General features: G+C 35.9%; 2 protein-coding genes and 1 pseudogene across 2 annotated transcripts; 1 reads left to right on the forward strand and 2 right to left on the reverse strand.

Annotated features, from left to right (window-relative positions):
• Positions 1-2,389: 2,389 nt before the first annotated feature.
• On the reverse strand, positions 2,390-4,171 carry LOC120122301 (polyubiquitin). The gene is made up of 2 exons (XM_039141459.1): positions 4,122-4,171; positions 2,390-3,460 (listed from the first exon to the last, which is right to left on the reverse strand). The coding sequence occupies exon 2, from the start codon at positions 3,458-3,460 to the stop codon at positions 2,543-2,545; it is 918 nt and encodes a 305-aa protein (XP_038997390.1). The 5' UTR covers positions 4,122-4,171; the 3' UTR covers positions 2,390-2,542.
• Positions 4,172-5,031: 860 nt separating this feature from the next.
• On the reverse strand, positions 5,032-9,694 carry LOC120122291 (putative multidrug resistance protein). Its single transcript, XM_039141448.1, has 7 exons — positions 9,221-9,694; positions 9,090-9,144; positions 8,817-9,004; positions 8,272-8,729; positions 7,641-8,181; positions 5,597-7,554; positions 5,032-5,507 (listed from the first exon to the last, which is right to left on the reverse strand). The coding sequence occupies exons 1-7, from the start codon at positions 9,401-9,403 to the stop codon at positions 5,123-5,125; spliced, it is 3,768 nt and encodes a 1,255-aa protein (XP_038997379.1). The 5' UTR covers positions 9,404-9,694; the 3' UTR covers positions 5,032-5,122.
• Positions 9,695-11,421: 1,727 nt separating this feature from the next.
• Positions 11,422-27,821, forward strand: LOC120120436 (annotated as a pseudogene).
• The last annotated feature ends 104 nt before the right edge of the window (positions 27,822-27,925 follow it).

A 27,925-nucleotide genomic window follows, 5' to 3' on the forward strand; every position in this document is an offset into this window, starting at 1 on the left:
CTTGTTATCCCTGATACTCTAAAATCTCTGTTGGAAATATGGTTCTCTCAAAAAACCAAAAGAATAGCGAAACCCATCCGAGACTTGATTCTTTTGGGTTTTATATGGATCATTTGGCTTTGTCGGAACGATGGAGTTTTTAAAAAAACCAGATATAGTATGGATCGTATATATGAGTTGGCTTTACTTAGGACCGGTTTTTGGGCAAAATCCAATTGGCCGCTTTTTATTTCTTCAGTGTTCAATTTTTATAGAAATCCGCTTGGTAATTTTGGTGTTTTGAACTGATCGGTGCAGCCACTGCGTGCTTCATTGGTTGTATTTAAGTTCAGTTTTAGTTTGGGGTTTCGAGTTGATTACAGGGTCAATAGTCGCAGAAGTGGATCGCCAGCTCTTATGATCTCAGTGATTGAATTTTTTTTGAGACTGTGAATATTGGTGTCATTTGTTCTTCAATCTTTCCATGCTGATTTGTACTATTTTTATTGATATGGCACACTCTTTTTCCTCCGTGTAGGTCTAGATAAGTTTTGTAACGAGACCTATATTGGTAATTTGCTTTGTATATGTTTCACTTAATATTGATTTTACAAAATCAATAAACTAATATTGATTTTATAAAATATATAAATAATTATTTAATTGTCTTAAATTAAAATAAGAAATTATTTAATTTTAAATTAAAATAAATTAAATAATAAGTTTGATATGTGATAAATTAATTCTTAATTTGATTTAATAATTGAATATTTTGGGAGATGTCCTAAGTTTGAATCATATATCTAACCATTTCCTTTCATTTTATAGTGACAACTTAGTATAAGTTAAATATATACTTTGACATTTAGAAACCAATGTTCTGCCCCATGCATATGGTTGAGTGCCTCTTTCCCCCCCCCCCAGTAGACACGCGTCACCACCTCATTAATTGAAAAAACTTTGATTAAATACTAATAAAAAATTATTAAAAAAATACCACGTTAGCACTATCATTAAATTTGTAACTGTATGGTATTAAAATGAAATAAAAACTAAACATTAGATACGATTTTAAAATAATTGAAAACTCAGTTACTAAATCGGATCAAAAGTAAAAGTTTAGATACTAACCGAGTAGTTTACCTTTTTATATATTAAATCCACGGAAAGTACTTGCGGTATTTGTAAGAAGGGAGATGAGGATGTGGATCATGTTTTTCGCCACTGTACTAGTGCTCGAAGTTTATGTGTTAACTTGATCCATCGGGAGAAGATAGGCAGCTCATGAAAAAACCGTTTAATGCGTAGATATGAAATAATTTGCATAATGATGAAAGTCAATCTATCAGCATTGATAAATGGAATATTTTCTTTCATATCGCTTGTTGAGATCTTTGGAAGCTGCGGAATTTTAAGTTATTCGATGGTAATTTTATTGAGTATGATTATATCCTTGTGAAAAGCAAGAATTTTGTAGAGGAGATTTTCTTGGCAGGCAGCATCTCCGGAAGACTGTTAATCGCAACATAAACCATACTTCAAGGCAACGACCTTTAAAAGGATGGGTTAAAGTAAATGCGAATGGAGCCGTTCGTTTTAACGATAGCGTGGTTATTGCGAGAGGCGTTATTCGTAGTGATAAAGAGAAACGACTCTTTAGTTTTTCTATAAATATTAGGTGATTGCCTGATATTACAAGCGAAGCTTTGGACAATTCATGATCTCTTGACTCAACTCTTGGAGACTTAATTATCATCATGTTGAAATTCATACAGACCATCTGAAAAGTGATAGATCCAGAATGAAAGATTAGATTCCAACTTGTTAGGAAAAAGAAAAACTCAATTGCAGATTATTAGGTTGTACTGTCTCGCGACTCACCTGTAAGAGAAGGGTTGTTCTTTGAATCCCAACAGACTTGTTAAAGCTCGTATCGCAGGAGACAGCTTGTACTCCTTTAGAAAAATAAAATAAAAATTCACTAAAATTATGGTTTGTCGAATGCAAATACACGTTAAGGACCTTTAACAGCTTTGATCCAAACAAGCTTGATTAGGCATTACTTAAACACTTAAAAAAATACTTACAGGCAAATAAAATTGTTTGAAACAGTACCGTTTATTATGCTCGCCCTACCCAAAAATAAAGGTTTAAAATCAAATGCTAAGAAAAATAAGTTTTAAAAATTTTAATATTGATATTTTATAAGTTTTGTGTTTATATTCTAAAATTGCTTAATATATTGACAAATATCAAGTGCATATATAATTATATTACTTAACAAAATTGAAACTTTGTTTTAAGAGTTTCAATATTTTTATTTTTTTTCTTATTTTTTGAAATGTGAAGCTCCTTACTCAACCAAATTTATCCAACGACATCGTACTAGAGATCTTAAACCATAAGCAACAACTATGAAAGTTCTTTAAGAAATTTATTAAACTTATAAGCTGCCACTGCATAGCAGTAAGCTCACATAAGCATAGAAACCATCAACATAAACCACTAAAGACGCGAGAAACATAACTGGACTGATATTGGATTCCACTTCATAATTGCATACTTAAAAGCCACCACGGAGGCGAAGGACAAGGTGCAAAGTTGATTCCTTCTGGATGTTGTAGTCTGCAAGGGTCCTCCCATCTTCAAGTTGCTTCCCAGCAAAGATCAGCCTCTGCTGGTCTGGGGGGATTCCCTCCTTATCCTGGATCTTAGCCTTAACATTATCAATCGTGTCCGAGCTCTCGACTTCCAGGGTGATGGTCTTTCCAGTCAGGGTCTTCACAAAAATCTGCATCCCACCACGAAGGCGAAGCACCAAGTGGAGGGTGGACTCCTTCTGGATGTTGTAATCAGCCAAGGTGCGGCCATCCTCGAGTTGCTTACCAGCAAAGATCAACCTCTGCTGGTCTGGGGGGATACCCTCCTTGTCCTGAATCTTAGCCTTGACATTGTCAATGGTATCTGAACTCTCCACCTCCAATGTAATGGTCTTTCCCGTGAGGGTCTTGACGAATATTTGCATACCACCCCTCAATCGAAGGACCAAGTGGAGTGTGGATTCCTTTTGGATGTTGTAATCAGCCAAGGTGCGGCCATCCTCGAGTTGCTTACCAGCAAAGATCAACCTCTGCTGGTCTGGGGGGATACCCTCCTTGTCCTGAATCTTAGCCTTGACATTGTCAATGGTATCTGAACTCTCCACCTCCAATGTGATGGTCTTTCCTGTGAGGGTCTTAACAAAAATTTGCATTCCACCTCTCAAACGAAGGACCAAGTGGAGTGTGGATTCCTTCTGGATGTTATAGTCGGCAAGAGTACGGCCATCCTCCAGCTGTTTACCAGCAAAGATCAATCTCTGTTGGTCTGGTGGGATTCCTTCCTTGTCTTGAATCTTGGCCTTTACATTGTCGATGGTATCAGAACTTTCCACCTCGAGGGTGATGGTCTTACCAGTGAGTGTTTTAACGAAAATTTGCATCTATATTGAATCAAAATTAAACACAAATAAGTTCAAATAAACTATAAGAAAATAGCAGGCCTGTGTGTGTGTAATATATATAACCACATCCCAACCAAACAGGGCAAATTTAATAGATCTTTTCTAAAATGACATACAAAATCTTGGTTCTAACAAATCACGATTCCACTAGCTAATATTATTCATCTTGTTACGATTACTAAACCCCAACTTTTTAAATAGTAACAACCAAGCCATAAAATTAATTGAAGAAAAGTAAATTAAAGATTGCAAATTTAAATCGACAAACAAAATCTACACGCCAATTCAAATATATCGAAGATAGGTTTATGTTCTGCAATTGAATATAAATAAAACCTAAAATTGAAAAGGAGAAGTTCATAAATATGATTCAGAAGGTTCATGAACATTTACACAGGAGATGCCAAGAAATAATCCAGTCAAGAATAATCAAAATAAAAAAAACAGAATCATGAAATACAGTTACAATCTGCGATTGAATCATAAGGAAACCCTAAAATCAATAACAGAGTAAAACCCCTAGCCTTAATTAAAAAAAACTCTTAGAAATAATTCAAGAACTAAACTGATTAAAAGAAATCTACTAGAAAGGAAACCAAGAATGAAAATTGAAGCAATAAAAAAAATAGACTTTAATTACCTTGAAAAAAAAATCGCAGCGTGCTGGAATCGATTAAATTTGAAACGAGATTTACAAGGACCTATCGCCTTAATTTATAAGCGGAGTTCGGACGTCAAATGACGAAAAAGGGCTTGAGATCAAATAATTATCGGTCCACGTGTCATACTTATGTCCTTTGGTATTAATTTGGCCTGCACGCTAGGATTACGATAGGGTTCTTGTCGTGGAGTGGTAGATAATTTGTTAGGAGATTCCAACCGAACACGCATGGAGAGTTCAAAACACGCGCACGGATGACGTCAAAATGAACAGATTTAAATTGAATTAGTCTTTTCCTTTATCCCATTATTATATTTACACGTACACCAAATATTTGATGATTCTTGCATCGATTAAAAGAAGTTAGGTATTCACTATTTAGGCATTGAAGATGTCAAAGTCTCAACGACACAATATACACATCTTATATAAAAAATAAATATAAATGTGTAGATATTTTTTTAATAAATAAATATGTAGATATTAGTTTTGAATAGAATAGAGCAAAAATAAGAAATTGGGTAAGATAAGCTAAAATGGAAATAATTGATAATTAATAATCTTTTAAACTATTCTAATAATTATATTTATTTATAAATTATAAAAACAAAATAAATAAAAATAAATTAATTCATTAGATTCAAAATTTCTAAAAAAATAAATATATATTCGTATTTGATACTCACTTGAATATTAGTAATATAGCTTATAGTAACCAACAATGTGTGATTCATTAATTTGTATTGAATTGTATAGAAATGAGTGTTTATTTATGTTGTTTTTTTTTTTTTGAGCTTCTTTATTCCACTTTGAATCATTTCTCATTATTAGTAATAAATTACATGGATTTCTCACATATGATAATATATTGGAATGTAAATCATAAATGTCTACATATCGATGCAAATCAATCACCGAAATCTTTGTTCACATATGCAAAACTAGTGAATGACTGATTTATTTGACTTCAACCTCTAATATCATGTTTGCCTATACGGAGAAGTCCCACCACCCTGTAGTTTTATGAGTGAATAATATGCTCCACCGCGACCCAAGGAAACCAGTTCATTATGTGAACCATGTTCCACAACTTTTCCGTTCTTGATAACAGCGATGTAATCGGCTTTTTGAATGGTCGACAGCCGGTGAGCGACGACTACGCATGTTCTGTTGACCATCATCTTCTCAAGTGCTTCTTGAACCAAGTTTTCCGACACGCTATCGAGTGCACTGGTCGCCTCATCCAGTAGGAGAATCGAGGGGTTCTTCAGTATGGCTCGTGCAAGTGCGATTCGTTGTTTTTGACCACCTGATAGCTGAACACCTCTTTCTCCACAATTGGTGTCGTAGCCATCCTTCATACCGCTGCAAATCACAACACGAAAATGGGATTTTCATTGGCTAATAAAACTCCAAAACGAACTACAAAAGTATGAACTATGCAGTTGACATACCTTATGAATTCATGAGCATTGGCGAGCTTCGCAGCTTTTCTAATCTCGGATTCTTTAGCATTCGTTTTCCCGTAGGCGATGTTTTCACGGATCGTTCCTGCAAACAGGGTTGGCTCTTGACTGACAAGTGCAATATGTGTTCGCAGCATTCTCACATTATAGTTCTTTATGTCCTGTGCATCGATGAAAACGGAGCCCTTGGTCGGATCGTAAAATCTCTCGATAAGTCCGATAATGGTAGATTTTCCAGAACCACTTTGTCCCACCAGTGCCACTGTCCTCCCTGCTTCAATTCTAAGGTTTAGACCCTTAAAGATCATTTGGTCAGATCTGGTTGGGTATGCAAAGAACACATTTTTCAGTTCTATTCGTCCCTTAATCGACTTTTTAATCTCTAGACCCCATGTATAATCCGGATCAATCTCACTTTTCCTATCTAGGATCGCAAAAACTGATCGGACCGCACTGTTTCCTTTCGATAAATCATTGGTCATACTTCCAGCTTCGGCAATGACATAAGCAGTAAATAGCAACACCAAGAATGCTTGAAAGAGGTGCTCTGATGATATTAATTCTTGTGTCAATAATCTCCCACCATACCAGTAAGCTAATGCTGTAGAGGCTGTGTTGAAAAACTGAGAGCTAAAGAGGCCTAAACCGGAAAGCCATGAATGTCGGACACTTTCCTTTTTCGGACCTTTCAATGTTTCCTTGAAAAGCCCCAATATTCTTTTCTGAGATGAAAAGGCAGTGATAGTTCTATGGTTCACCACTGCTTCACTTGCTAGTTGGCTTCCTTCCTTCTGTGCTTTTTGCGCCTTCCCCGACATACTCTTCATCAAGATGCTCCTTGCATAAAAGCTTCCAACGACTAATGGTTGAACTGCGATCATCACAATAGATAACCTCCAGCTAAGTATAATTGCTAGCACGTATGCGAAAATGGACCCGAAAATGGCTTGAACCAGCAATGACATTCGGTCCCCAACAAGGGAACGAACCATGTTGGCCTCGGTAGCCAATCTTGTGCAAATGGCTGCACTTGTGTTTTCCTCTTCATCAAACCAACCAATCTCGAAAGTCATCAGCTTCTCCAAGAACTTCTCCCTTACCCTTTTTGTTAACTTCTCTCCCATGACTGCGAAATTGTAGTGTTGGAGGAGACTTGATGTGAAGTTAAGAGCAGCTATGCCTAAGAAAACGAAGGACAAAGTTCTGGATCTTGACTTGATTTCGGATTTGTCGGTGCGGAAGTAAATAGATATAAGTAATCCGACGCAGTACGCATTTATAGGCTGAACTGCTCCTGAGCCAATTGCAGCCATACTCCCAATCAAGGCTCTGCCCCATTCTGGTGCATTCATTTCCAACAGACGCCACTGCGATGGAGTAGGATGAGCTACTTGGTTGAAGTCTTCATTGTCACTGCCATCATCAGGATCAAATTGGATGGTGTAGGAATAGGGTGTTCCCACAGATAGACCTGGGCTGAAAGGGCTCAATGCTGGAGTGCTCGGAACACTTGATCTATAACTCATCGGACTTTGAGCAACTTGCAACCTGTGGCGTTTTCTTCCTTCGGTTTTGTAGTCTGAATCATCAGAAGCTTCGCTTTGCAATGCCATTTTCTGCAACTGTACCATCTGGTAGTATTCTCCACCTTCTCTTCCATTCGTTTGCATTAATTCATCATGGGACCCTGATTCAATTACTCGACCACCTTGAAGAACCACAATCAGATTTGCATTCCTGATTGTCAATAAGCGATGAGCAATGATGATGGTTGTCCTCCCTACAGATGCCTTATCAATCGCCTCCTGCACTATCCTTTCAGCTTGTGCATCCAATGCACTTGTAGCTTCATCGAGAAGCAAGATTTTAGGGTCCCGGATCAAAGCCCTTGCTATGGCGATTCGCTGCTTCTGGCCACCAGACATCTGAAATCCGAACTGACCAACCTGCATTCCACACAGTTTTCATGTTATAACCAGGTATAACAATTCAAAAAACAGTTTTCTGGTTGAGAGATTAGAAGTTAGCTTACATGAGTTTCGTATCCCTCCGGTAACTTGACAATGAAGTCATGTGCATTAGCCGCCTTAGCTGCGTTTATTACATCTTCCATCGATGCTCCTTCTTTCCCGAACAATATATTTTCTTTTATGGATGTTGCAAAGAGTACAGGCTCTTGACTAACAAGTCCCATTTGAGATCTCAACCATTTCAGCTGAAGTCTACTTATTTTGTATCCATCCAAGAGAACCTCTCCTTCAGTAGGATCATAAAATCTTTGAAGCAAAGCAATAGTTGTGGACTTTCCCGAACCACTGCCTCCGACGAGACCGACAGACTTACCGGCTGGAATTCTAAGATTCAAATCTTGCAAGACAGGTGAATCAGACCTAGACGGATAGGCAAAATGTATGTCCTTAAATTCAATCTCTCCTCTTACATATGACAAAGCCTTTCCTTTCCTATCATCTGCATCAATTGAAGGAGTCCGGTTAATCATCTCGAAAATCCTAGTAGCAGCAACGGTTGCCTCAGTGATGCCAGTTAAATTTGGTAATGCACCTAACACACTCCTGCAATGTCGAACCGAAATGAAAATGAATTAACAAGTTCAATCAGGATATAAGAAAATGAAGTACATCATCATGAAGAATGTTACTTACAATCCTCCCATTATGACATTGATTCCGGCTACAAAAATCGAACCGCCTTTTTCGCCTTTCTCGGTGACCAAATAAGTCCCAATCCATGCCTGAAACGCCCATCCTAAATAAATGCTTCCCATGCTTCCCATCAACAAGCCCTTTGCAAAGCCTTGCTTTATTCCCAATTCCAAAGTCTTTTCAAGTGCTTGGCTGAACTTCTCAATTGTTTGATTCTCAGCTACATATGAATATACAGTTCTTATGGAGGAAATTGCTTGCTCTGCAATCCCACCAGCAACACCATAAGATTCAATCATCTTCATTATCACATCCATCATCATTTTCCCGAATAACAGTCCAGGAATGATGAAGAACAGTGTCAAAGGGATCGCGGCTAAGGTAAGTCTCCATGACAGTATGAAGGAGACAATGAGGCAGAAGAACATGGTCGAGAGAAACATGAGGCAATTCGGGATCTACATGAAGGAAACATGGGGAAACAATTGAATCAGTTTTGTATGCAACAAGATCAAATGGAAGAAGGGTACTAATTGATTCTAGACCTTGTCACATATTGCAACTTGGATTGCATTGGCATCAGCTGATATCGTCGACACGACTTGGAACGTTGTGGAGGCTCCGGTTTCCTGAGTGTCAAAGAAAGCAACATCCTGTCTGAGGACCGATTTCAAGTATTCGGTCCTTATTCGGGAAGTCTGCCTCTCTGCGGTTCGTGTCCAACAAACCCCTTCTGTATACATATAAAATGACATTCAGTCAAATGGAACAAATGATTCTTGAAAAGGTTCTGCACCAGTTATCATAATTGAACTTACCAACAAAGGCGGAAACTCCAACAACGATCGCAACATAGAGCAGCCTAACTGCATACTGCAGAACATAATTTATAGTAATTAATTATCAGGAACTAAAGTGTTTGTTGCAATGATAAGTTAGTGGCACATACCTCATCCACAGTATCATTAGACAAGTTGAAATTGGGATCTCCATAATCATTGATCACTTTGCTAAGAACAAGCATTGTAAGAGGGTACTGCAATCCATCTCCAATACTACCCAAAGTTCCGAAGAACATCAACAGCTTGTCGATGCGGTCGGCGCATTGAAACATGCCATCTTTGGCAGCCATTACTGATGCTTCTGTTCAGCAGAAATGAGACCCTGTGTTTTGATTTTTGTTTACTTTTCATCAACTCTAATGGATGAAGCCTATATGAGTTTTATATACCGGACTGTGTACAGTCATCCACAATCTATTCGCAGGCAGAATCTACCTTGTTGTCATACTTTATTACAGTTTTTATGCCGATGACAAATTGAATTGATTAAATTTGCTTTTAAATTGGCCGGCCTTGAGCATCTTTTGACAGCAGAATGAATGTTGGTTTCAATAATTCCAACCATTCAGTTGTCGAATGGTGTATTGGATTCGAGTGTAAGTGTCGAATTCGGGTATTTATATGTCACGAATACAGCCTGCGATACAGCTTTGTTTTGATTGGCCAACCACAGGTATTTTATATTCTGAAGATCAGGCTTTGTTTTTCACATTTTATGCCTTAAGAAACGTTGATCCAAATAAACAAAAGCAAAATTCTTCACATCTTTCCATTGTCTTAGTCGAGGTTTAGTCAAGCATTGAAATAGCCCAAGTACAAACACATTGAATCTTTCACCTCCATTGATTCTTTTTTGATGCTTCTATCTTTGGTCTAGTAAAAGTTAAAGCAAAATCTACATCTTCAATTTAATAAAGCGGCAGGCCATTCAGGATTTGCCACATAAATTTGGACAGAGAGCCTCGTTGGCAGATGGAATATATTTTAATAAAATTTTTTATAAAATATAAAATTATTATTTTTGAATAGTTTGATGTGTTGATATAATTGTTCTTCAAAAAGAATTCGCCACAAGAATGGCTTGCCTTCCCTGCACCTAGCTTTTGCCTGTTCAACCCGCTCACTCAGAGTCTCGTATTCCACACTACAATTCAATCAAAACGGGACACAAAATGTTACGTTAATCACGATTTTTAAAATTTTAAAGACGACTATCTTAATCTCCTTTGAATCCATTCTTATTTTCACCATTTTTATCTTATACTTAATTGTTTAGAAAAACAAAATATTCTTATTTCATTTTAAGAGTTTCTTTTCAGTATATTTAAGAGATAACGTTTAAAGAACGACAACTGAATTTAAGACTAATAAATGGTAGAAATGAATGCAATCGCAAATGTTGGTTTTTTTGCAACATAAAATGTTATATTTTTCTTAATATTTTTGGTTGCATTTAAAATGATATTTTCTTCATAACACTTTCAATTGACAATCGAAAATGTCATCTTTTTTGTAACATTTTAGGTTGAACCGAAAATATTAAGATAAATATAACATTTTAACTTGCATCCAACCTAAAATATAATACTTTTTATCACTTTTTAAGTCGCGCATATACATTGTTTTGTAGCTTTAAATTAGATTGTCGTACCATAGAACTACACGAAGATGTAAACAACACATAAGTAGTATGATCAAGTAAATAATAAAATGTTCATCATAAACTTAATTATTTAGAAAAACAAAATATTCTTATTTTATTTTATTTGTTCCATTATTTAGTTTGATGTATTTGTTTTAAAAAAAATTTAATGTTGAGATTTAACACTATATTTTTTTTAATTTGAGGGGATTTTGGAAATGGTATTATCAGTATTATTTTAAATAATTAATAAATCAAATTGTTGGGTGAAATTATTTAGAAAAATAAACAATTTTATTTTATTGTAAATTAAATTTTACCACATGTACAATATTAATAATTACTGATGAAGTGTTAGGGAATTTATATATAAATTTTATTAAATATAAATAAACTTTTAATTAATTATTTAAAAAATATAAAAAATTATAAAAAATTTAATTATAATTTAAAGTGATATAATTTAACAATTTTGAATTAAATTAATGTAATTTAATCACAATTTTAATTATTAATATATATATATATATATATATTTCATTTTGATGTATTCTTTTTATCACCTGTACCTATTTATAAAAGCTCAATGTTAAACATGGAAAAGCAACTGACTAGGAACTAAAACCTTGAATTTTGGATTGTGGGAAATAAAATTGGTAAGCGGCAATGGCAAAGACGGCGATAGGGCTAGAACCGGTGGTGGGATGAGGATCGTTAACTTCATCTAAGAAGAGTTAATACAGAGTCACTAATCGACTCCAAGAGGGCAAACGTCCTTTATACGCCGTCGTTTTCAACTTCATCGACTCTCGTTACTTCAACGTCTTTGCTACCGTCGGTGGTAATCGGGTAATCTTTGTCATTCTGGGTACCCTTTTCCCTGTGAATTAATGTGTTTCTTTTATTTTGTTTTTAACCTGTTCAAATGCAAGATTTTACTTCATTTTTTTGCTTCAATTTGCTAAGCAAAAGACCCCTTTTTGCCTTGTGTTTGAGAAGCTTTAATTGTTCACTTTAATATCCGAAGCTTTAAATTAGCTAATAGCAGTCTCTTTTACCTGGGAAAACCATTTCTTTCAGACTAATTTTTATGGATGAATTAACCCTTTTGATATTTTTGTTATTTTATTTGTAGTTTCGATTTTTATTATGATGTAGAAACTTTCCAATCTTTACTAGTTTTCTTTGTTTTTCTACCTTCATTCATCTATTATATTAGCTAATAGCAGTCTCTCTTACCTGGGAAAAACCATTTCTTTCAGACTAATTTTTATGGATGAATTAACCCTTTTGATATTTTTGTTATTTTATTTGTAGTTTCGATTTTTTTTTATGATGTACTTTCCAAACTTTACTAGTTTTCTTTGTTTTTCTACCTTCATTCATCTATTGAATTGATGTTATGAATGTTAACTTGGCCTTTTGTTTACAGGTGACCATATACCAATGCCTAGAAGGCGGTGTTGTAGCTGTTTTACAATCTTATGTAGATGAAGATGTAAGAAACAACACTTGCATTGTATTTATTTCCTCCTTTGAAGTTATATTTTTGAATAACTGCGTCATTCGATGTGCTTTGTAGATCAGAAGGATGAGTCCTTCTACACTGGTATTCTTATGTCCATTCAACATTGTTGAAAATTGATATTGTTATACTATACATAGTTGTTTTCATTCCGTTGCATGGACGTGTGTATGCAGAGTTTTGTTGGACATGGTGACTCAATAAATGAAATTAGAACTCACCCATTGAAAACATCACTTATAGTAACTGCAAGTAAAGTAAGCATCAAAACATTTACTTGATAACTGTTTTCTTTATCAAACGGCTAATGTTTGAAGCTAGATCAGGATGAATCTGTTAGATTGAGGAATATCCATACTGGAATATGCATTCTGATATTTGCTGGAGCCAGGGGTCACCGCAATGAAGTTTTGGGTGTGGTAGGTGCTGAGAATATCAACTTATCCTATCTATAGTTGTCTTACCCTTGGGAGAATGGAATGGAACCATGCTTTTAATATTTGTTATGTTTTCTACTTCCATATTTTCCACCAATCATATTCTGATGGTTATGATTGCTATTGTAGGATTTCCATCCTTCAGACATTTATCGAATTGCAAGTTGTGGGATGGTCAACACTGTTAAGATTTGGTTAATGAAAGGTGGTATGGTTATGAAAGTCATCACTGTGGATTTCTGTTGTTCTTGTTGATTTTGGTGGCAGCAAACAAAATTTTCTGATATAATTGGAGCATTAGAGGTAAAACTATGGGACGTCCATGGTTTTTATCGGTAAAAGACTGGTTATGTGTTGCCTAGGACCTTGATTTTGGGGGTTCTGGGGTAAGCTGGAATGGTTGGATCTGATGTTTGATATTATCTAGCACTAAACAAATTGAGTGATGTTATGATTGTCGAACAAGTGATTTCATGCTAGAATTAGCATCAAGTAAACACTGATTTAGGCATTCAGTCCTTTCTATCATGTTTATAATCTTTCTACAGAGTTCTGGACTTATGTCGAGAAATCATTCACATGGACGGATCTTCCCAACAAAATATGTACAATTCCCTGTGAGTAGCTGCTGTTTCTTCTTCTCTATGTAAATCATGACTGTTGCTCAAATATTTTAATGGTTACATCTATTGTTTTCAGGTGTTCTTAGCTTCAATTCATTCAAATTACGTGGACTGTAATCGGTGGCTTGGCGATTTCATTCTGTCAAAGGTAAACTATATTCTCTATATGTTGTTATATCATCTTTCATAAGGAGCTCAAATTTGATTTAGTAAGCATTGCTTCATCGTTGTTGAGTAACTTGAGCTATTTTTGTTTAGTATAATTATGCAGCCTTTGCGGACATGACTTGCCTAAGTAGTATAAGCTATAGGTTGCGTTCAATTGTCTTACTTTAACTGTTGTTTAACATTATGTTTCCCTCATTTTTGAAGTTCATGCTTGGGTACTTGAAATTCGGATCTAAGATGAATATCGTTTATACTTTAGATGGCATCTTATCTTCCTTTAGAAATCAAGTTACATTGTTAGAGATACAATATTTATGAACTTTCTTTCTTAAGTTAGAACTTCTATACTTACTGGCAGAATGTTCGAATTGAGGTTTTCTTGTGAAACTTTCCTAGGGCTTGTTATTCTAAATCTTCATTTATGCTGTTTTGTCATAAGCTGGAAATTTTCCGTGTTACTTGCACTCTGGTGTGAGTGTTGGACATGGGTATATGTCCAGCATGGATATGTTCAGCTTTTAAAAAGTTTTCCATGTTTTTGAAGGATCTTTGAAGGGTCATATCCTCATGTCCATGTCCAATAATATGTTCCCTTGGAGAGTCGAGAGTAATATATGAATTTCATGTCACATGGGGTGATATAAGTTACTGTGTGGTGTAATTACAGAGTGTTGACAACGAAATTGTGCTATGGGAACCAAAGACAAAGGAGCAATCTCCCGCAGAGGTTTGAACTTCGAGATTTCTCTTTATTTTTCTTGTTACGGATATATATCTTTGGGGAAACTCTCAACTTCTACTACGATGAAGACCTTCAAGATTCTTGTTTAGGGTACAGTTGACATTCTTCTAAAGTACCCTGTCCCAGAGTGTGACATTTGGTTTCATCAAATTTTCTTGCGACTTTCATTACAATTCTGCTGCTATAGGTAATATGGAAGGCCAAACGCCCTTTTTTATGTAAATAATATTAGCAATTATGGTATATTGCTTTTTCGGTTACAACTATCCTTATCACCTATTTGATTATTACTCGCTTTTTATCTTTTGATCTCCCAAACAAACTGTGCATTTTGGTAAGCTTAATATTTTTGTTAGAGCTTGTACTCATTTATATGTATTTTCGGATGTGGCAGGGAATAGAGAAGGCAAGATTTTTGTCTGGGAACTGCAAAGTAGCCCTCCTGTTCTCATTGCCTGGTTTGCTTGATTTGCTCTTATTGGAAATGAAAGGATATTCTTCCTTTATATATGTATTAAAGGTCTTTTGTATTTCTTTTTTGTCTTTCTGGTTAGATTATCTCACGCACAGTCGAAGTCTCCAATTAGTAGGGGTGTTCGCGGTCGGTTTGGATCGGGTTTTGGCTAAAAATTCATCCGATCTGAAAGTATAAATGTTTGCGGTTTAGATCGGTTTGGATGTTTCTAAAAAAAATTCCGATCCGATCTAATCCAATTAAGTGCGGCTTGATTCGGTCTGGATTTGTGCGGTTTTTGGATTCTAATTTTTCAAAATAATTCAAAGCAACAACACTGTCAGTACATTATTATTTTTTAATCCAAGCTTTAAATGTAGATAGCGTAGCCTGTATAAGCTCTGTTCTCTGAGAAGCTGATAGTACATATAAGCATAACTCATGAATGAGTTGAAACTCACTGCAGAAAACAAATACCACACTCAGCAAGATGAATTGCACAAAAACATACATGTTCGGAAGAATCAAATTACCATTGGCAAGATCTTACATTGTTTGATAAAGAGTAAAAGTAAACCAACATATTGTTCAAATTTTAAACCCCAAATACACTATTAAAAATTGTGCAATTGCTCAAATTCAGAACATTCCATAACAATAACCCTACAAGCATCTATGTTGTAACAAATCACGGTTTAGATAAAGCAAAAAAATACAATAGACTCCAACAGATTCCAAAACAATAACACTGTCAGCACATTCAAAACAACATGATCCAAAACAGCTCCAAACAACAACATGATATCAAACAGTTCCAGACAACATGATCCAAAGTCCACTGCATGTTTAAAGAAAGACATCCAATTAAAAATAATAATCAATATAAGTATTATTAAGAAAAACAACCAATTAAAAATAAGAAACCAAATCAACAACTAATCAGACACCGCATCAGATTGCTCTTCATTTAGTCGAGTGATTAGGGGGCAAGATCTACAAATATTTAAAATATAATCAATTAGTATGATAAGTCAAAAATAAATACACTATTATGAGGTACAATAAAAATACCTAGCTCAAGCTTTTCTAAATCCTCCACGAGCTCTTCAACATTAGTTGATATTGGAGAGGATCGACACCAATTTTGGGTGCAAATCAAAGCCTCAACGGTCTTTGGTGTAAGAGAGCTCCTATAACAGTTAAGCACTCTACCTCTTGTGCTAAAAGCAGACTCTGAAGCAACAATAGACACAGGTATGGCCAAAACATCTCTAGCTAATGGACCAAGAATGAGATATTTGGTAGAGTTCACTTTCCACCAATTCAAAATGTCAAAATTAGGATTGCTTTTCTTCTCCAATGCTTCCGTGAGATACAAGTCTACTTCATTTGTATTCAAATTCTTACGAAAATCCATGTCTTTTTCAAACTCAACAGCAAGTTCATCATCAATTGAATCAATGTTTATCGTTCTTTTTTCATAAGATAATTGAACACAAGTTTCAAGTTGCCCTTGATTAGCAAAAAACCTATACTTCTCAAACATTTCATACAATTCCTCTTTCACATTTTGACTCATAAATTCAGCAATATCTTTATCATAAATCTTGTTCATTCCCCACTCAACAAAGCGAAACTTATTACGAGGATCAAGCACCACATCAACAAAAATAACATATTCATATTTTTCACATTCTCCCAATACTTATCATATTTAACTTTCATTTTTTCAGCCATCATTCCAAGCATTAGATCACCACTTTCTATCATTTTTTTAATGTAATCAAAGCCAAAACATGTTTATTGAAATATTGGGAAGAGGTAACATATTTTGTACATGAAACTTTTTCAGTTATATCAAAAAAAATCTTCAAGAATTTAACAAGGCATCTTGTAGTTTCCCAATCTTTATTATTTGGAATATCACCTTGCAACAATACATATTCAACACATTTTTCCCCCAATCTCTTAAACGCCTTTTGAAACTTTAAAGCACTTTCAAGCATCAAATATTTTGTAAGTCAACCAATCAGAAATAGTGTGATGATAATATTTGTAAGGCACATGCTAACTAATGAAATAGAACACACTGATACATGTGCAATCAAGTAGGGACCAATTGCAACCAGAATTTCTAAGCAAATGCAGTGATTAGTAGGAACCAGTAGCATGGAGACAATATAAACTATATCAATAAAGACACTAATTCAGTAAAGCATATCATCAACAAAGACGACCAAATATTTTCTTAATTGACTTGGTTATTTATTATTACCATCATCCTTATTAGAGAGAATAAAAAAGTCTATAACCCAATACTTCGTCCTAATCCTAGTTTTTTTTTTCAGTTTGGTGTTCCTTTGATACTGTACCGAATAAAAAAGCAATGTGATTCTGCTGGGCCTTAATGAAAAAGTGGACATTGCCTTGCAGCTGTTCCACCGTCAACCATTTCATGGATGTAGTTTAGTTTGGTATAGTATTATTATATTACATCTAACGGGCTGATAATTTATCTTTAAGTATGTTATAGACTTGGTTACTAATTACACTACTTCATTATAGATTTAACACTGAAATGGAATGGAACCTCTCTCCCAAGCAAATTGCTATCTAGTTGTCCCTCTTTTCCTGTTGTTGTGTGGATTATTTTTATGATGGGTTGAACAGAAACAGAGGTCTATATTTATTACTTTGTAACATTGTACATGTGTAGGCTAGATAAAGAATGTTGGAATCAGAGACAGAAATGGCCTATAGAAGAGGTGAATTTTATGCATTGAGCATTGCGCATTGCATTTCCAGGCGGCTATAAAAGAAAGATCAGCATTAATCATCACTTATAAGCTAGCACAAATTTGGGCATAGCCGAATCAGGTAGGGGGTTTCAACATTCAATACACTAATATGGTTTTCAAACTCATCACTTACAATATTACTGTGTTAATGTTGGCTTAATCAGTTAATCCACAACTCAACATTACTGTTCAGGAAAGGCAGAGGCTACATTTCCACCTTAAATCCTAAGGTACGCTTAAAAGATACTTGACCTTGACCATGGTGTTCCGGAACGGAAGAGGTAAAGATTACATGTCCAACATGGGGATCAATAAAAAAACCATAAATCCTCAACATCTGCTGCCAGAAGAAAAGATTGCAGGAGCATGCAGAAAAACATATTTTATAAATTTAGAGTAAAATCCCACGAGTGAATGAAATACTAACATGGATCTGGAAATTTCCTGCAGCCATTCGTTCAATTATGAAGATGATGGTGCAGGTTCTTGCATAAAAACGATTAAAAATGGCTTTCATATGGTTTTTCATGCTTATATCAAAACAAATAACAAATAAAACCCCAAAAATCATAGCAAGTTTTAGTGTAAGAAACAAAGAAATAGTACCTTGCACGATTTTCCTTCGAGATAAGAACAGTAAGCAGGCAGGCGTACTATTTTCTAAGAAGCATTTCGTCTGAAGGATTATGCTAGAAACCCCGAATGAAAAAAAAGCTGTCTTGAGATATTCTCCTCTCCTTTCTCAAGAAAAGTTGGGTTGTGAGTGAGGGGTTGTGCTCGAGGAGGAGGAGAAGAGGCGGAGTAAATTGGGAAACGGTGTCGTTCTGCCAGGGAGATAGCCAACTATCGGATCGGTTTGGATCGGTTTCAGATTTTCAAACCAAAACCGAACCGATCGGTTTTTTAAAAATAAAAACCAAACACACTAAATCAGTTTCGATTTTTTTCGATTATCGGATTTTTGGATAGATTTTCGGTTATTTTTTTGTATCAGATTGGATTTGAACACCCTTACCAATTAGACAGACTGCAATGTCCTTTGACGGAAGGTAATTACTGCTCTGATTTTGGATGTTGCTTTTATCAATGAAACATGATTATATTCCCCTTTTATTTTAGAGAAAATAAACTCAGTGACCAAAAATGCCTTATAATATACGATTTTAACCAACTTTTTTTGGATTTGCCAAAATGACCAACTAAATCGCAATGCGATCGATAATTCGCAACGCGATCTCCGGTATCACAAATCAGTTTCCAGATTCGCAACGCGATTATGACTATCGCATTGTGATTTCCCAAATTCGCGTTGCGATTTTCCTAATTCGCAATGCGAATACGTAATCGCATTGCGATTTCGCAACGCGAATTTGGAAAATCGCAATGCGATTACGTAAATCGCAATGCGAATACGTAAATCGCAATGCGAATCTGTAAATCGCAACGAGATTCTGACTATCGCAATACTGAATTTCAAATTTGCAACTCGATTTCTGAATTCGCAACAGGTTTTAGTTTCGCAACACAAATGTTTTGGGTATATAACTACGCAGCAGCAACAACTCATAACCTAAATCCCTAAATCGCAACTCATTCCATCTCCATCTATCACTCTCTCCGGTGACATCCGTTCCTATATCCAACGACATCATTCCCCATCCAGCAACATGTTTTAGTTTCGCAGCTCGTTTGTTTAGTAAATTAATTTACAATAATGAAATCATCTAATATTGATCATGTTTGGATAGATTTGTGTTTTGGAGGGTCATGGGAGAATGTTCATAGTGTTTTACAATATATGTCTTTACCCATGAATCTTCAACTAAAACTTTCATTAAAAAAGTTAACTTATGAAACTCTAATGTTACGTGTTGCAAATAAATTGAATTTAGAGCCCCTAAGTGGATTTAGGCTATCTTATCAGAGAAATGGTAAAGTTTATTTATTAACCGACAATGAAGATGTTGAACGATTCATTGCTTACATTAGTGTTTCAAGTGATGCTGTTACATTGTATGTTGTTGAACCTAGAAGTAGTGAAGTTGGGTCAGTAGCGGGTAGTAATCAACTAAGTTTTTCAACCCCAGTTTATGGTGCTCAAAATTTAATGGTTCCACCACAATTTCATCACCAAGAAAATATTGTTTCACCACATTTCTAATACCAAACACAATCTCAAAACCCACAACCTTTCCCTAATCCAAATCCCAATCAACTTTCAGCACCAAATTTCGGTTTTCGTATTGACCAGTTAGACGATGATGAGCCAACAGAAAAAATTGTGAGTACTAGTCAGTATTCGAAATTTGATCTTGGTCAATACCCAGACTTTGATCTTGGTAAATACTCGGATTTTGATGATTTTTCAGAAGATGAAACAGACCCTGCGTGTAATGATTTTGATATTGGTCAATACCTGAATTTTGATGATGAAACAGCCGTTACCAAGGAAGATGTTGTTGATGATAATGAGGAGGAAGTTACGACTGTAAATGAACATATTGAACATCCATTCTGTAATTCATATAACACTGGAGAAGAAAAAGAAAAAGAAGAAATCCCCAAAGAAAAGTCCCCGAAGAAAATGCCACGGGAGTATAACTGGAATATGCCAGAATTACTTCAGATACCAGAAGAAGAGTTGGTAAAGATAGCAGTTGATTGTTACACAAAAATTATTCGTATCAAGAAAGATGATTGTTTAGATACAAAGGAAGACTTGAAGATAGCTTTGTATACGAAATGTGTGGAAGATGGCTATCAACTAAAAGTTAACAAATCAAGCAAAGATCGTTTCAAAACAAGGTGTATGATTGACAAAAACTGTACGTGGCGTATGATTGCAAAGAGGATAAAAGATTGTGAAATGTTTCAAGTTAGGACTTTTATTGATAAACATACATGTTCAAGAACTCAAGTTTTTCCTCACCATAGACAGGCAAACAAAAAGGTGTTGGGTGGTTTTCTGGCTGAGTTAATGTTTTTGAATGGCAGGGTATATCGGGGACATGAAATTATGACTGACATGAATGCTCGGTTCAAGATTAGTATCTCATATTCTCAAGCTTGGAGAGCCAAATGTTATGCCTTGGAATTGTTGAGGGGGTCGCCAGAAGCATCGTTTGCCCAACTACCGGTTTATTGTCACAATTTAAAGCTGAAAAATCCTGGGTCGGTAACTCATATCAAAACAGATAGAGATGGACGCTTTGAGTTGTTGTTTATCGCCATTGGTGCTACGGTTAGTAAATCAATATAATTTTGTTGACTCATTTTTGTTAGTTACATGCATTTCACATTTAAATGATTATATTTCTTGTGTATATGATTTTGTAGATTCGTCCGTTTATTAATTGCATGCGCCCAGTTATTATAGTTGACGGAGCACATTTAAAAGGTCAATACCTTGGAGTAAACTTATTAGCAGTAGCCATGGATGCTAACAATGGGATACTGCCAATAGCTTACGGGGTTGGCAAATCTGAAACCTCTGATTCATGGACATGGTTTATGGGTCATCTTAGGGATTGCATATGTCATATTAGCAATCTGACAATCATATCCGATAGGGCAAACTCAATTGACAATGCTGTTAGAAGGTGTTTCCTAGATGCTTTTCATGGACTTTGTGGTGTTCATTTGTATAGAAATCTAAAATCAAGGTATGCTGGTATAAAAAATCACAAATGAACATACTAGAAGGCTGTAAAAGCTTATCGGGAAGTTGATTTTAATAAGCATATAAACTGTTTAAGACGTGTTTTGCCTCAGTGTGCTCAAACACTAGAAGATATCGGGTTTGAAAGATGGTCAAGAGTACATCAACTTGGAGCAAGATATGGTTTCATGACGTCTAATAGTGCAGAATCAATCAACGCTCTAAGTCGTCATTCCCGGAAATTACCCATTACTATATTAATGGAGTTTTTTCGAGCCTCTATTCAACAGTGGTACTACAAGAAAAGAAACCATGCAGGTATTATTTCTTTAAATTCGTAACTTATCATATATTTTACTAACTATTATTTATTTAAATTTACAGGAACATTGGAACATCGTGTTATACCATGGAAAAAAAAGATAACGAAACGTGTTGTGAAGTCAACGTCATGGAGAGTTGAACCATGTTCAAACACTTTGTTTGAAGTACTAGATAATAACTTAAATGGGCTTGTCGATCTAAATGCAAAGACGTGTAGTTGTATGAAATGGCAAACATCTGGTTATCCGTGTGGCCATGTTATAAAAGTTTATCTTCATCTAAACCAAGATGATTCAAGCGCATACGCTATGGATTGCTACACTACAGAAGTATATCGACATACTTATGGCGAGATTGTCTACCCTATTTCACATCCTTCTGAGTGGGACATACCAGATGAATTACAAACAGTTTTGCCACCAGCCATAGACAGAAGGCTACCTGGCCGACCAAAAAGTCACGATCGTATACCGTCTAAGGGTGAAGAGAAGAAGAGATCGACATGTAGTCGGTGCAAGGAAAGTGGTCATACAAGGTTGACATGTGGATCACCAGTGCCATCGCAATCATCTTTTCCTCTACCAAAATATGGATCCTCATCAAAATCCCAATCACAACCGGCTTTACCTTTTGGGACTGTTAACTTAGGTGATTTTTAAATGCAAACGTTGTATTATGTGTATATTATGTGTAAACTTTTAACATTTTCAGTTAGGCATGTATTAGTAACACGAGTTTGAACATTGCTATGATATGTTCAGTTGTTATCACTTATTAGACATTCATTTGACTATCGCAACACGAACATGACTATTGCAACACGGAAATGACTATCGCAACGCGGAATTGACAATCGCAACGCGGAAATGACTATCACAATGAGAGAATCGCAATGCGAAATGAAAATCGCAATGCGATTCTCTCGTTGCGATAGTCATTTCCGCGTTGCGATAGTCTGTTTTGCATTCAACATAATGCAGATTGAAATCAACAAATCAACAATTACATTTCAATCAATTAAACAAACACAAATATTATGTACACATCAATTAAACAAATCAACATTTACAAATCATCTTTTACAAATCAATTAAACAATCAAAAAATAATAATGAAATCAACTTTTGCACCCATACATCCATTTCACGCAGCTCACTTCAGGATTAACCTGCAGAAACCAAACATTGAATCAACAACACTTTCTACACATCTAAAACCTACAAACAGCAAATTATTGAATTCTAGCTACTTAACCAAACATTTTCAAACCAAAAAGAGTATATATGTTTAACAACACTTGCATTTGACTTACAAATTGTTTATGAACACTTTCATAACGCGGATGCAGGTAGGCAGCGTCTCGCATATATCGCTCTAGCCATAAAATGCTGAAACCATAAGCCTACTGCACCTCTATCTCTATCGGTGGGAGGTAGAAAATGTGTACTTCCTGTCGTCAAACGCTCCAAGCACATGCATACGATAGGACCACAATCCCCTCTGGCTTCCTTCGTTTGTTGTGGCGCGGTCTCGTCTCTGATAACTGTAACATTGAACTTCTTTGGCTTCTTGTTTCCAGACTTAGTCCAATAATTAATTGCATCCAAGAATTTAGCCAAATGAGAGCTCCATCCCTTAATAATATCTCTCAAATCAGACAATGATATGTAATTTATCATGATGTCATATACTATTGTCTTTAGGGATGGGAGCTGAAGCTCGACGAGAAGCCAATGAGTACGGTCCAAAACAGGGATAAACACCTGCATCGAAATGTAATAATTCAAATTGCGCACTTATTTATGAACACCTTTAAAATATTTAAACAAATATACTAACCTTATAGACCTCCCACCATGCAGGATAAAGTTTAGCTTGTCCATTAGCCAACACATATGATTCCTGTCGTTGATTCTTCAAGTGAACTACGTGAAAAGACGTCGGCATAATTTTATATCGCGTTTTTTTTTATATTTTTCTTCAATTTCCTTACAATTAGAAGACGTGTCACCCATGCATCAATATGATGTTTTACAAAAAAAAGAAATATATTAGTGAATTACATAAATTTTTAAAAAAATTAATCAAACTAAAATATAAGAAGAAATATAAGACTTACCCCTCATCGAAATAGTCGTTGTCTTCAACCCCTAATAATACACCCTACCAAGACCGTTCAATCAACAAATGCATATCATCGTTGAGTTTGTATATGTCAACGTAACACCCTTGGCTCCGCTCATATAGATAAAAAGCAACTGCGGTCTTAGCCCAAAGGGTATTATCCAAAATTGTTTCTGGTAGTTGTTTCCTCTCCACTTCATCTGTCGGAATGGTACTGGCCGGTAACTTATACGAAAGCCAACAGTCATCCATCATGTCCGGCACGTGATGGGGCTTCTCAATAATTCGATATATTACGCCGTGTGAATCGGGATCTAGAATGTTGGGAGGGACCTCTTCAACGATGACAGTGGCCTCTTGAACAGTGGGAGGGGACTCTTTAGGGATGATAAGGGCCTCTTGAACGATAGGGGAGGCCTCTTAAACGATGACAGGTGAGTCGGGCTTTTTCTTACAGATTCTTCGCACTATTGGGGTGAACGGAGACGTAATGGCATGTGCACGACGTCTGATGCATGAACTCCGTCTTGCAAGAAAAACTCGACGTAGAGCATCCACCTTAGCGGGCCGCTAAAAATAAATTAATACATAAATCAGTAAATAAACAGACATGATATTAAACAGTGAAAACAAAGACAAATATATTTCAAACTTGCACGGTATTCACCCAAGTCATTATTATATCATTGTTCACAAAATGCATCAGATAACATTCCAGAAGTAAGCACTTATATAAACATTTAAAAGGACAACATATAGGTTTAGTGCAGGTTCAATGACAACATAAAGAGTAGTAGTTTATTCTTGAAACTTAAATTTTCAACACTGTGAAGTTAGTATTTGTCTTTTGGTTGAAGTAATGCAATTCATTCAAGTTTCAATTTGCAGAAGAAGAATAGAATCTGAAACTTAAAATCGCAACGCAAAAATGACTATCGCAACGAGAGAATCGCAATGCGAAATGAAAATCGCAACAACAAAATCGCAACGCAAAAATGACTATCGCAATGCGAAAATGACTATCGCAATGTGAATTTGACTATCGCAATGTGAATTTGACTATCGCAACGAGAGAATCGCAATGCGATTTTCATTTCGCATTGCGATTCTTTCGTTGCGATAGTCATTTTCGCATTGCGATTCTCTCATTGCGATAGTCATTTTCGCATTGCGATTCTCTCATTGCGATAGTCATTTTCGCATTGCGATAGTAAACTATTCTTCTTCTGCAAATTGAAACTTGAATGGATTGCATTACTTCAACCAAAAGATAACCAAAAACAAATACTAACTTCACAGGGTTAAAGAATAAACAGTTAAACAGTATTGGCAGCAACCAAATGAATTTACTAAGCAATCTAAGTGAAATTACGAGTAAATTTATCATCAAGTTAAATATGAAAAATATTAAACTTACCTCGTTGCGTAGAGTATGAACCTCGTTCTGCAACGATGCTACAATCTCACGTAGAGCTGCTACCTCACCACGTAAAGTAGACACCTCAACACGCCATGCACCATTGTCATCGCGTAAAGTACCGACCTCCTCACGCAAGGCATTGACCTCATTACGTAACTCCCCTAACTCATCCCGTGGAGGTGGAGAACAGGGAGATAAACGTCGCGGCATCTTTGCCGGTCGCCTATCATGAGGTGATGGTGGAGAAGAGGTTCGATGACGTGACAGAATAGGTGATGACTCTCGTTGTGGAGGTGTATATTCGGGTCGATCAGGTGATGGCTCTGGGTGAGGTGATGGCTCTCGAAGTGGTGGCTGCTCATCATCCGTGCCATCAAAATAAAGTTTACTAGCTTGCCACCAATCAGTGGCAAGATCAGCTTCCGTGGGTGTCAGCCTCTGTAATGGAGTGTTGGCCTCCTAACAATATAAAAGCTCAAACAAAGTTAAACGTGTACTAGTAATAACTTGTTTATAAACATATGGTAGTATTTGTGTTAACTTACATTATTTATTGTAGTATACGGTAGTAAATCTTCCCATTGCTGCAAGGATCGTTTCCTCTTCCAGGAAATAGCCCTAGGAATATCATTAGAAGTTTTTAATGCATATGTCTGCATGGCGGGAAAGGCCTCAAATATCCAAATCTACAAACAATATAATAACAAACATTAGTAATTGTTAAAGAATTAATTATAATTTTGGAAACATTATATAAAAATTATTACCTTAAAGGCCCAAATAAAGCCTGACAAAGTGTATTTGAAACCATCGCCACGCAAACTTTTCCGATCATTAAAGGCAGACGACAACTTATTCCATGTAGCTCTCCATAGATACGAACCCCACAGAAACAGGTTCCATGCATTTAGGTCCTCTACCAATTTAATTAGATCATTAGGAATAGATTGTCGGGCCTCTCTTCCTAAAAAGCCGGCTTGCAAAAGTATTAGAAGGCATACTCGAACAACATCGACTTCATCCATCCGAGTAAAACCATCTTTCTTATTCAATAATCTTGTCAAGTCTTCCACGTGTAAATTCGACTTCTCCGTTGACAGCTCAGGAAAAACCCGGGAAAACCATGATAGGCGGGTAATATGTCTAATGTACCGATCTACATCATCGTGTCCGAAGCGTAGACCGGTAATTAAGCAAAACTCCTCCCGCCCAAAACACGTATACGCCGGTGGAAAATCAAACCATATCTCTTCATCACGACGTTTTATAGTCTCTAGTCATGGTTTGAAGAAACAGATGGGTCAACATAGCATCTCCACCCGGATGTTGTACTTTCAGCCATGGCCCGAAGCAAGTATCCTCAAATATTTTTCTTTGTGCAGGTAAAAGCTTCGACGCAATTGCTTTGGCCAGGCTTACTTTATTTCTTAAGGTCAATTGAGCCAAATAAAAGTTCTGCAAAAACAATAAACATACCAATTTAGATATACCAAAAACTACACTGTGAAGATATGAACAATAAACATAAAGAGTATTAGTTTATTCTTCAAACTTAAATTTGCAACACTGTGAATTTAGTATTTGTTTTTTGTTTAAAGTAATGCAATTCATTCAAGTTTCAATTTATAGAAGAAGAATAGTTTCTGAAACTTTAAATCGCAACACGAAAATGACTATCGCAACGCGAAATGAAAATCGCAACGACAGAATCGCATTGCGATAGTCATTCTCGGTTTCAAATACTAAAATTGAAATAAACTTGAATGGATTGCATTACTTCAACCAAAAGACAAAACAAAGACAAATACTAACTTCACAGGGTTAAAGACTAAACAATTTAGCAGTATTGGCAGCAATCGAATGAATATAATAAGCAATCTAAGTGAAATGGTTAATCTATTATTGAAAACAACAGTAAATTTATCATCAATTTCAATATGAAAAACCTAATAATAATGCAAAAATTTCAAAATAAAAATAATTAAAAAAACTAACCCTCGGTGGTTGATTTGGTTGATTTTCCATTTCTGACCGTGAATGATTTCGCTGGAGATGGAGACTGATATCGTCGTGGGGACTGATTTCGTCGGAGATGGGGACGGATGTCGCCTTAGAGAGTGAGAGATGGAGATGAGACTTAGTTGTGATTTAGGGTTTTAGGTTATGAGTTGCGATTACGGGATATACTGTGGACGGTTTAGTGTTCCGATATATTAATATATTCGTGTTTGGAATTTGAAAAAAAAATACGCGTTAATACGAATGGCGCTATGTAAACGCATTGCTATTTACGTAATCGCATTGCGATTTTCCAAATTCGCGTTGCGATTTACGTGTTCGCATTGCGAATTTGGGAAATCGCAATGCGATAGTCAGAATCGCGTTGCGAATCTAAAAACTGATTTGCGATACCGGAGATCGCGTTGCGAATTATCGATCGCATTACGATTTAGTTGGTCATTTTGGCAAATCCAAAAAAAGTTGATTAAAATCATATATTATAAGATATTTTTGGTCACTGAGATTATTTTCTCTTTATTTTATGCACATAACAAACATTTGTTTTGATTTTGATTGTTGCAGCACCATTCTTAGTTGCTGTGAGGACGGGACGATATGGCGATGGGATGCTGTCCAGACCAACTAATCATTCCCCACTAAGTCAGCCGGAACAACATTATCAAAGCTTTTTTAAACATGCTGCTGTTAATCGAGTGCTATTATGTAGGAAACTAGCAGAAAAACACAGACATGTTAAACTGCTTTGTCTTGACTTTCCATTTTATGGGAAGTTTCGGCCCAAAGTTGATGTCTTGAATCTAATGCATTGGCCTCATCGACCTGTTGGATATGATCCATTAACGACCTTCCAAATCCATAGCAATCTAATCATGTTG

Source organism: Hibiscus syriacus, unplaced genomic scaffold (assembly GCF_006381635.1).
Source record: "Hibiscus syriacus cultivar Baekdansim isolate YM2019G1 unplaced genomic scaffold, ASM638163v2 tig00001120_pilon, whole genome shotgun sequence".
Classification (NCBI taxonomy): domain Eukaryota; kingdom Viridiplantae; phylum Streptophyta; class Magnoliopsida; order Malvales; family Malvaceae; genus Hibiscus; species Hibiscus syriacus.

Excerpts from the sequence above, each read along its gene's own strand:
- LOC120122301 (XM_039141459.1), bottom strand. The coding sequence starts at position 3,460 with ATGCAAATTTTCGTTAAAACACTCACTGGTAAGACCATCACCCTCGAG.
- LOC120122291 (XM_039141448.1), bottom strand. The coding sequence starts at position 9,403 with ATGGCTGCCAAAGATGGCATGTTTCAATGCGCCGACCGCATCGACAAG. Across the intron at positions 9,145-9,220 it reads CTAATGATACTGTGGATGAG|TATGCAGTTAGGCTGCTCTA; the intron begins GTATGTGCCACT and ends TATGTTCTGCAG. Across the intron at positions 8,182-8,271 it reads AATGTCATAATGGGAGGATT|GAGTGTGTTAGGTGCATTAC; the intron begins GTAAGTAACATT and ends TCGACATTGCAG.